We start from the raw sequence: 11,618 nt of genomic DNA, 5'->3' as shown, positions 1-11,618 counted from the left end.
ACTGTTGCTGGGCTCCCCATATAGGCAGGCCTCGCCCAAGCTTTAGTGCCGAATCATGCATGAACTTACATGTGATGTCCTTTTAAGATAGGATTCCCTCATGGGCATGCAACAATGTACAAGTCCTGTGACGTAGGGGTAACTACTCCAAGTTCACGGAGCTTCTCTAGACTCCTCAAACTGACTTCTCAAATTCATAAGAAAAAAGTCAAGGAAAATAGAAAATAAATTTTATAAAATTCATAATTTGATTGGTGAATGAAATAAATGAGTTCGTAACCCTTTAAGAGTACTAAGCAAAGAAAGAAATTTCAAAATCAAATTACAACTAAAACTCTTATAATTCTCAACTTATTATAAATAGTAAACATATTATTTATGGATAGGCATAATGTCTACTAGTGCATGAGGTTTTAGGCCAAAAGTAGTGTCCTATTTGGCTTCTCCACATTGTTCTCCTAATTATTTTAAGCACTTTTTACGTTGGGTACAGTTCCTAAGGTGTTAGTGGGGTAACAACTAATTGGCACCCCTTAAACCATGCCTTAAAAATGAAAATATCACACTCCTCATGTTGGCTATGATCCGCAAATTAAACCCACAACTACGGGTGCGGCTTGGCTGGTACCCCCAAACCAGCTATGTGAGTAGTACCTTGACTATGGAGCCCACCTTAATGTATGCGATGTATGTCAACCCCATTTATTCATATTTTTCCAACTCATTTTATCCCGTGGGTTAAAAGTTAAAAAATAAAGTAGATAAAAATCTCCAGTGGACCAAACCATACGAAATGGTGGCCATTGAATGCCGACGGTTGAAAACTTCATTGGATCCACTGTAATGCCTATTTGCTATCCAACCTGGTAATAAGGTTACAAAGACCTCATAATAGGAAAACACATGTAGCGGCTTGATTTATATCTTCAAAAAAGTAATAATAATAATAATTTACTATTGTTTCCTATAATGCCGTCTACCTGAGATTTTTATTTGATTCATTTTTAGGCTCATTTTATAGAAGTAGTATGCAAAAAGGATAGATGGTATAGATATACAATGCATACATCAAGGTGGGCCCCACAGGGAACTACACACATAGCTGGTTGAGGGTACCAGCCAAGTCGTGCCTTCTCATGCCGGCGGTTCACTAGTTCACCAGAGGTGTGAGATGCCCTTTTCTCGAAAGCTCAATTCCACACACGTGTGAAGTGGCCTGACTGCGGCGCGACCTGGCTGCGACCCTAGAACCAACGAGGTGGGTGCGACCCTGAAATTAGTGTCCACTCGATGTATACCTTATATATCCAGGCCGTTCATCTGTTTTTCTAGCTTAATTTAGGACATAATCCCAAAAAGGAATCAGAAACAAATTTCAGGTAGACCACACCATAAAAAAAGTGATTATTGACCATTAAAAATCTTTTGGAGGCCACAAGAGGTTTGGATCAATCTAACATGTTTATTTATTTATTTATTTCCTGTCATCCATGTCCATGTGACCCTTTTAACAGGTTTAATGGTTAATAAATATTACAGTGGGCCTTAGGAAAATTTTTAACGGTGATTGTTAAATGATTACTGTTTATTGTGATGTGGTCCACCGGAAATTTATATCTACTTCATCTCTGGGACCATACCCTAAAAAAAAGACAGGAAAACATATCCATAGCGTGGATATAAAATGCATACATCGAGGCAGGCCCTACTGTAGGGGCTGTCAGGGTCTACCCACATGGCTAACCAAGTTGACCGATTAGACGCCCTTCCGACGTTCACGTGTGAATCTTTGACGCGCTTATTTTCCTTGTTTAATAAACGTTTGTTGAAATCAAAAAACCTTTTCAAAAACCAACAACCCAACAAGACCATGTTTTAAAGTTTTTAAGTACAACCAACATAGCAATAAGGTCTCATGTCCAATGAGTTGGACGACCTTTTATAATCCACCCAATAAATAACTTCCAACCTGTTGAGTGTATGGGATATCAAAACATTCCAATAGGTTTTCTACACATTGAGGTTCACCTGTTGAACAAAATCAGAACTATATATTAATCAAGTGGGCCACACCATAGAAAACAATATCTAACCATTGATAAATAGAAATTAGAGGTGTGGCTAATTTAGTGATTGGATATGGAACGTTTTTCTCTGAGGTGATTTTTATGATGGCCAACTTATTAGATGGATTGGATGTGACATGTACTTAATGAGTTGAAAGTTATCCACTCTGCAAATCATAACTTATGGTCCAACCGGTTGGAGCTGATGGCCGTGTTTGATTCCCCATCGACATCACCTTGGCCCCACCCAACTTTTAGCCGCTGGCAGTTCCTCGCACGAAATCCGCGTCCCTAATATTACTGAAGGTCCCGTTCGGTAGTCCACCGGACCACCAACTCAGTTGGTGCACTAATTCCCACCACCGGTGACGAAAGGACTACTCATTTTCATTGCCAAGAGGGTGGTCACTAATTGAATTGGTAGTCCGGTGAACAACATACTGTTTCCAAATAGTACACTAGCCTCCATTTGTTTCGATTATTACAGTTACCTCCTCGCTATTTTAAAGATTTTTTGCAGATTTCCCCTCGAAGGAAACGAGATCTATCAGACTTTTCCGGGTGACAGAGTAATTTACCCTTAGATCCTTATCTAAGTGAGCTCTTTGTAGACTATTACTCACCATAGTGCAGGCACGCATGCATCCAAATTGTTTAGGGTGGTCATTCCACCAAGAAAATGAGACACCTTAATGTGAGGACGTTGTATTTGATGTTTTAAATCTAATCAAATTTCACATAGATTTTTATTTGCAAAACTGCGAAAGTGTAGAATTTTTTTTCGATTTCGTTTATGATTCTTTCCGATTTTGTTTGAGATTCTTTCTCCAACTATATATACAGGTGAGAAATTTTAAAGCCTTCTAAAAGGGTTCTTAGGTTTTTTAAAGGGTGGAGTAAGGAAGAGATTTGAGGATTACAAGTCTGGTAAGTTATTTCTCTTTATAATTTTTGCTTTTACAGTGAAGATCGGTCACTTTTGTGCTGTGATTTTTTTTTCAAAAAGATTTTTCACGTTAAATCTTTATGTTATTGTGTTTACTTGACGCTTTTGAATTACTATTATAGATTTATCTCTGTATGATTCCGCAACACAATCCCTAACAGAGGAACCGTAAAAGCATACAAAAACGAATCAAATAAAACACAAAAACAAAGCAGAAAAAGATTATCCAATTCGAATAAGTTTCAAATCTCTCTCACAAGGTTTTGAAATGAATTAGAAAGCCTTAATATACACCATATTCTCAATTACTTACACACACACACACATCCTATAAACAAATCATGCAATTATGTAATTTTGTGTAATTTTGCACGCACGTTCGATAACACCTTTGATGACACTTCAATGACATTGAAGATTTGTCAATGACATCAAATCTCTTAAATGTCATTGAATCTCTTAAATGTTATTGAGCACAACACCAAAACATTCTAACCATAAAACATGAATTTTAAAATTTTCTTATAATATATTCGATGGGACTTCAATAACATCAAGTAGAATACAATACAAGCATCTAGTAACCAGTATGAAAATTTGAAATTTTCCTGATGACATCAAACAATTCTTAATGTCATCAAATGGTCTATGAATTGCAACAACAAACCCTCTTGATAAAAGATTTGACACATCATAAGTACTTAAATTAGGCTGATCCAACCATTTAGTGACCCACCATTTTGAATTTCAACGTTTTTCCAGTGGTGGTCCATTGTATTATGTGGTGTGGCCTACCCGACAACTGAGTACCCTAAATTCCTGGCGTCCAATTTTTAAGGCAGAACCACATGCCGGATAGTCGGTTTCCACATTTATACATAATGGTGGGCCCCACACGTGGCAAAAAGAAAAACCAACTATTCATACGAGGGTAATTTTTGCAATTTGGTACAAATTCCTCTAGAAGTATCCAGTGCGGGGACGTAAGCTGCAATTAAAATCCTTATCTAAATGCACTATGACTAATTACAGTCCTTGTCTTTGTCACCAATGAAAGCCGGGAATCTACCGGCATTGGAGGTACTTTCTTCCCCTTCATACAGTGCCTGCTTTCTCAAGCAACAGAACAGCATCTACAAAAAACAGAAGACCGATTTTCTGAAACTTCAATTCTCTCTCCAAACATGAGAAACCAATCTCTTACCTCTTCAATCCTTCCTACCCTTCTTCTCTCTCTTCTCATCTCTTCTCTATCTTCTTCTCTATCTTCAACACCAAAAAGCTCTTTGGACAGAGGATCTTCCCTCTCAGTAGAGGATGAATCAGACATCCTAATCTCCTCAGACAACTCATTCACATGTGGGTTTTACAAGGTGGGCACAAACGCCTACTGTTTCTCAATTTGGTTTTCAAATGCAGCTGAAAAAACTGTCGTTTGGATGGCGAACCGAGATCGCCCCGTCAACGGGCAGGGCTCGAGAATTTCACTCAACCGTGGCGGCAACATGGTGCTAACCGACGTTGATGGCTCGACTGTCTGGAACACCAACACCAGCTCTACCGCCGTCGCTAAAGCTGAGCTTTTGAACAGTGGAAATCTTGTTCTAAAAGACCCAAATGGTAATATCTTGTGGCAGAGCTTTGATTATCCAACTGATACTCTTCTCCCTTCACAGCCCATTACCAAAGTCAAGAGAATTATATCTACAAGAGGGAGAGGAATTTTCTCTTCAGGCTTTTTCAGTTTATTTTTCGATAACGATAATGTTCTGAGATTGATGTATGATGGGCCTGAGATTTCCAGTGTGTATTGGCCGAATCCTGACAATGGCGTGTTTGGCAATGATAGAACAAACTACAATAGTAGCAGATATGCCGTTCTTGATGCAATGGGTAGGTTCACATCGAGCGATAAATTGAAATTCAATGCTTCCGATATGGGTCTTGGGATTAGAAGGAGACTAACACTGGATTACGATGGAAATCTCAGACTATATAGTTTGAATGGGTCGATTGGGTCATGGGGGATTTCATGGGTGGCTCTTTCACAGCAGTGTAATGTGCATGGGCTGTGTGGTAGAAATGGGATTTGCATTTATACGCCAGCACCGACATGTTCATGTCCACCAGGCTATGAAATGAAAGACCCAAGTGATTGGAACCAAGGTTGCAGACCAAAATTCAACCGAATCTGCGACCCCCAGCATGTACTATTTGTAAAGCTTCCACAGATAGATTTCTATGGGTATGATTTCGACTACAAAGAGAACATATCGATAGAAGCTTGCCGGCAGATCTGCTTAAATGATTGCTCTTGTGATGCTTTCGGGTACAGGTTAACGGGCACTGGGGTCTGCTACCCCAAAAGCGCACTTTTCAATGGGTATAGGTCACCAGCCTTCCCAGGCAGCATGTATTTAAAACTACCTAAGAACTTAACCTTGGAATCCTCTGAGACCAAAGAATCTGAGCTGGTTTGTGAATATAGCAGAGCAGAAGTGAAGTTGGGTTCTTCGGATATGTATAATCGCAGCCGAGACATGAAATATGTTTATTTCTATTGGTTTGTTTCGGCCATTGGTGCAATCGAGATTTTCTTTATTGCATCAGGGTGGTGGTATCTTTTCAGGAAGCATGGAACACCGACTTCGGTAGAGGATGGGTACCAAATGATATATAATCAGTTCAGAAGGTTTACGTACAGAGAGCTGAAGAAGGCGACGAAGAAGTTCAAGGAAGAGCTAGGTAGGGGAGCTTCTGGATCAGTTTATAAGGGAGTTTTGGATGATGAGAGAGTGGTGGCAGTGAAGAAATTGGGAGATGTGATTCAAGGAGGAGAGGAGTTTTGGGCAGAAATGAACACAATAGGGAGAATTTACCACATGAATCTAGTGAGAATGTGGGGATATTGTTCGGAGGGAGTGCACCGGCTCTTGGTCTATGAATTTGTCGAGAATGGATCATTGGACAAGCACCTCTTCTCTAATGACAATAGCATTGGTCCTGCTAGTGCACTCGGATGGAAGGAGAGATTCAAAATAGCTGTAGGGACCGCCAAAGGTCTGGCCTATCTTCACCACGAGTGTCTCGAATGGGTAATCCATTGTGATGTGAAGCCTGAAAACATACTTTTGGACTCGGTTTTCGAACCCAAGATTGCAGATTTCGGACTGGCGAAGCTGTCTGAGAGAGGCGGGTCCAGTTCTAATTTCTCTCGGATCCGCGGAACGATGGGGTACATGGCTCCAGAGTGGGCTTTGAATCTACCCATCACTGCAAAGGTTGATGTTTATAGCTACGGTGTTGTGCTTCTTGAGATTGTGAAGGGGATTCGGCTTTCGAATTGGGTAGTGGATGGGGAAGAAGAGGAGGTGGAATTAAAGAGGTTCGTTAGGGTTGCGAAGGAGAAGATCGAGAGAGGAAAAGAATCGTGGGTTGGAGATTTGGTGGATTCCCGATTGAACGGGCAGTTCGATTGGAAGCAGGCGGCGACGATGGTGGAGCTGGGGATCTCTTGCGTGGAGGAAGAAAGAAACAGAAGACCAACCATGGACATTATTGTCCAAACACTCCTAAATTATGAAGAAGAACCAAAAAGTCCGTTCCTACAAAGTCTACAATACAGTAAGTCATCCAAAAGCTCTACTTGATATGTATTCATTCAATGCTGTAGAAGACCATAACATGTTCTACACCAAAAAAATCATGTCTTTCCAAACCCCGTCTTATTAATATTTACCATATCGGAGAAAGTTTCGTTGGACTTGACCTATGGTCTAACTAATGTTATGGCCCTTGATAGAGTGGAATGGCCGAACATGTTTCATGTTGCCCACCACAATTAGTGAGGATAAGGCTTAGATGATGATGATGATTGGAGAAGGTTTCGAAACTCAGGCTAAGCTGACTTGTATGTGATAGATTGCTTTATTACATATGCATTTCTATTCTATATAAATGTGATTTAGAAACATATCTCCATAGTAGTGATTTTTTACACCTACAGCAAATGTACTGAATTGAATGCATGCAACTGAATCTCTTTGTACAAGGGAACTGCCTAACTTACATTGATACTTCATAAGAGAAAAATAGCTATTATGCATAAGATCCTCCGCTTGTAGATCCGTGAATTTGATCTTGCAAGTTCTAATAGATGTTGGCATGGAATCATTTAATCTCCACCATATCTCCCCATTCAAATATGGAACTTTGTCCTCCTGATCAAGGCAATCAAATCAACTCCTTTTACAGAACAAACATGCAAGAATGAGAATTTCTCTATTCCCAGACATGGAAATGAATTTTGTGACGGAATGACGAAACTTGGATAGCCTAAGGATCTACTGATGAGTCTGAAGGCAACAACCAAGTTCTCTCACTGACCAAGAAAAATATATTTCTTTTTGTATTTAGAGAGCCTAGAGGACAGATTGTGTGTCAAGAGCCTAAATCTTTATCCCAGTCCATCACCATTGATAATCGAACCAGTTAAACATGAAACTGTTCAACATATTCAAGTTCAGACTGTTTAGTTAATCCATGGAAATAAATGCATACACCTACTTCAATGCTATCCAGTCCAACTTCAGTTTCAAGCTTCCAAGAGCTTCTTCACTCTGTTGTTTAATAACCCAAAAACTCGACCTGATTCAATTTCCAGCTGGGTCAGGTCGATTTGAAGACTCGGGCGAGTCTTGACTTGACTCAACTTGATATTTAATACAAGAGATTACAGATATTTCGAATACGTAGTATTGGATAAATAAAATAAAATAGCAAAAGCACACACAACTGAGTTGTGCACTGGTGGAGATTCTTTCTCTTCAAAGCAGAGGTCATGGTTTCAAAACCCCACTCTCTTCAGTGACTCAACTCGAAATCTCACTGAGTTGAGTGAGCTTTAGAACTATGCTTGTCCACAAGACAAATGTAATTCCTAGATTCTTAGGCATGAGTTGAAAAGGAATTGTGTTTGCACAGGGAACAATATTCTATTCACAGACGATAGACTCAAATCTCTTTCCCTCCTGAAAGAGACCATCCCCTCAAAAACCCAAACCATACAAAACCTATCGATTCCATAAGCTATATCCCTCCTTACTCATCTTGATGCCATGTCCATCACCAAACCTGCCATGTGTGTCAATTCCCCATGTTTGAAAGGGTCCGGAGCCACGCAAGCTTGAAGTATGCTAACCATCATAAATGAGAATGGATCAACATCATGAGTCCCCCACCATCATCACCCAAAAAACCCAAACCATTAATCACCCCGGTGAGGGGTATCGAACACGAGACCTCCTACTATGATACTACTTTGATGCAGGACAATTAACCACTTGCTCTAAAAGCTCAAACTGATGGAGCGTGGTGAATCAATCCCTTTATCTCATAGCCCAGGCCCCACATCCCATGGGTTAGGTCCTCGGCTGAACCCCCCTCATGGGCCTCACATCACATGGGTTTCGCCTCACACGTGTGGGGGATGCCTTACACGAGCCACCCACCTCACATGGGCCGCCCACCCCGAGTGTGCCGCTGCATTCCTCAGGCCACCCCACTCGAGCCTGGTGTGAAAATGCCCCTGCATTAGTGGGCCAGTAAGATCTGACGGTATCTACATGATCTTGGGGACCCTCACACAGCCAAAAATAGACAGTCTACGTCCAATGGTCTGCCTAATCACTATATGAGTAGAGAGGATATGATCACCTATCTAATTTTATTGTTAAGATGGCCCCCAAATCTTATTGGCAGTTTAGATTGTTTGGTGGCGGGTCTGATGGACAAATGGATATAATTCCTCCTCACTATTCTCTCTAGAAACTGTCTATATTAGAATGTTTTTAATGGGGGAATACCTTCATTAGAGAGGATATGGAAGGAGTTTGGATAAGGTAGGGCTTATCTCTATCATGTCATATTTCTCTCATATCCCAATCCTCTTTGAATTTAAAATTCAATTTTAGATTTCTCAGAGAAAATTTGAAACAGAGAGATCAAAAGGAAAACTATGTGGGACTAACCCACTAGTTGTTGGCTACAAGTGGGCCCCACAGGCTCATATCCAACAAAAACATGTCTTGAACTTATTGCATGGGTTGATGCAATGCACTTCCAACACGATGTAATACCTTCATTTTCTCCACAACAAAAAAGAAAGGAAAAAAAAAAAGAAAGAAAGAAAGAGAAAAAATCCATTTGATTATCTGGGGAGGAATGTACTGCAATACACTCCTTGCTGTGTATGTATCAATATGAACATCTATCTTGTATGAACATCGCGGGGGGGGGGTGATCCTTTTTTTGGAGGGAGTGGGTTTTTTGAAGGAAAGGAAGTAGAGGAATGATGACTTACTATCCAGTCCGTTCTTCACACCTGTATGATGCTCAGCCCAAAATTCGGGCGAGTCTACTCAACCGGGAGGCCACGCTTCTGCTAGAAAACGGACAGTTAGGAAGGGATAATATACGTTCCACATTCATTTTACACGGGTGGCCCACCTGATGAGACTGGCCTGTCTTCCTTCAGGGTAGATTCCGCCAGATGAACGGCTAGATTTTGAGCTCTTGTTCCAGATGGTGGGGCACATTCAGTGCTTGCATTGCGTGGGCATTCTCCCTTGTATGATAATTGGCCAGATCACCGTTAATATCACTGGGCCAAGTATTTGATTCTTGTTGGTCCATCGCAAATGTGATGTAGACCAAAATTTTCATCTAACAATCGCTGCTAGGTGAGCTGTTCACTACATTCCTACACATTTTCTGCGGACCAACAATCGGCTGGCTCTGATTGTACAGGAGGAGAGAACCCCATCAAATGACACTCTGGGCGCTGAAAGGTGGACCCAGCTTATTTTAGACAGTGAACTAGGGCTGTCGATGGGTCCGGTCCTGGTGTTCCCTTACCTGGACTGCCTAAGAGGGTCAGGTTTGGGTCCTGTCAGGTTGTTCTAGAACTATATGAGGTCCTGAACCGAGATCGGATGTGCTTTGGGTGATTGACTGATATCATTTGGTCTTGGATCGCTTTAGGTTAGGTCTAGGTTGGAATGGGCTTCACTGGATCGACGGATTGGATCTTCCACGTGTGACACATTGCCACATGGTGTGCAGATGGACGTAGGTGGACAATGTGACTCATCCAAGTTGACTCATACCTAGTTGGACAATGTCACACTCTATTAGGCCTAGAGCCCAAAATCTAGCCTGATCCACAACTTAGGTGGGCCATAGCATAGGAACGGTTAAAAGTCGACATGAATCCATTAAAATCTTCCTGATTGTTTGTGGGACCCACCGATATATAGTTTAGAATCCAACCCATTAATTGTGTATCTGACCTAAATGAGGGGTTCCACCAACTTTCACATCATTCCATTTCTCAGGTGGGCCCCATGAAGTGATTTTAGTTGTTTTAGGCATAATTTTGCACTATTCTAGATGATGTGGCCCACCTGAGTTTCGGATATGGCTGATTTTTGGGACATCCCATGTTTAGGAGGGTATTCCCCATATGCGAAATTCAAATGCCATGCACAAATTACGGCGAGGCCTACAAAGCTCAACCTTTCCCTTCCCATCACTCCATCAGGCAGATCAAACTGCTTAGATTTCTTGTCTCAAATTATCAGGTGGACCACACATGTACATCTCAAACTTGAATTAGGTGATCACTCTACACATCTCTGTATTAGGTGATTGTAATTCTCAATTTGAGTTTGGATTGACCTTGGGGAGTACTGAATTATGCACATGATAGAAATCTTAGGATACCCAAGGTCCTGATCGTCTCCAATATTATCCAGCAAAATCCCAGGATTGGCAAATCAAACTATCCAAATGACACCCTAGGAGTTCTGCTAATTCCTCCACATGCATTTGGATTCCGACCCTTCGACATGCCACTACATGTGCTAAGCTGGAACATCTAGGCGGTCCTAGTATGATGTTAGGCTGTCCTTCACTTAAGTCTGACTGTACATGCCCTGACCCAAAAGCCAGGTCGGTCCATCCATCAGGTAGGCAGAAAACCGGTCCACTTGTAGCCAACTTGACGACAAGACTACACTGATTCAGGGGCCAGGCCACATAGTCAATTAGTGCGGCCAGGTTTTAGAACCATGTACAGAACAAGTGCCGCCCACCAACCTCCTTCCAACCTAAAATCACAATCTTCCTGATGGAAACTTGTGAGTTTCACTGCATGTACCAAGAAAAATAAATAAATAAATAAATAAAAATCATATCCAAAAGCATGTGCTCGGCTTCCATACACAGACACATGTATGAGACAAGATCGCATCAGATCAACAAATACAGTAAAATAACACAGTAATTTCCAATGAAGAACACAGCAATCCCACTCCCATGAAGAACAAAGTAGTCATGGGGCATCATCTCATTTGCACGCCAACCATTCTAACAACAGTTGTGAGTGCTGTATCTGCTACAACAGTTTGACGTAAAACAGATATTCCTTTTCAGGATTTTTTTTTTCCTTGAAAGGTATCCTTTTTGGGATATAGTTTTACCTGTCAGGTATTTACATGGAAACAGGTGCATTTGAAACTATAAAACACAGGAAATGAGGAAAGGCG

General features: G+C 41.1%; 1 protein-coding gene across 1 annotated transcript; it reads left to right on the top strand.

Annotated features, from left to right (window-relative positions):
• The first annotated feature begins 4,062 nt into the window (after window positions 1-4,062).
• On the top strand, window positions 4,063-11,328 carry LOC131252756 (putative receptor protein kinase ZmPK1). The gene is made up of 2 exons (XM_058253432.1): window positions 4,063-6,636; window positions 11,040-11,328. Exons 1-2 carry the CDS (start codon window positions 4,197-4,199, stop codon window positions 11,090-11,092), a joined length of 2,493 nt encoding a protein of 830 aa, XP_058109415.1. The 5' UTR covers window positions 4,063-4,196; the 3' UTR covers window positions 11,093-11,328.
• The last annotated feature ends 290 nt before the right edge of the window (window positions 11,329-11,618 follow it).

The sequence above is a fragment of the Magnolia sinica genome, chromosome 8 (assembly GCF_029962835.1).
Source record: "Magnolia sinica isolate HGM2019 chromosome 8, MsV1, whole genome shotgun sequence".
NCBI classification, from domain to species: Eukaryota; Viridiplantae; Streptophyta; class Magnoliopsida; order Magnoliales; family Magnoliaceae; genus Magnolia; species Magnolia sinica.
The sequence above is the reverse complement of the archived record's forward strand: the minus strand, read 5'-3'. Positions and strand labels throughout refer to the sequence as shown.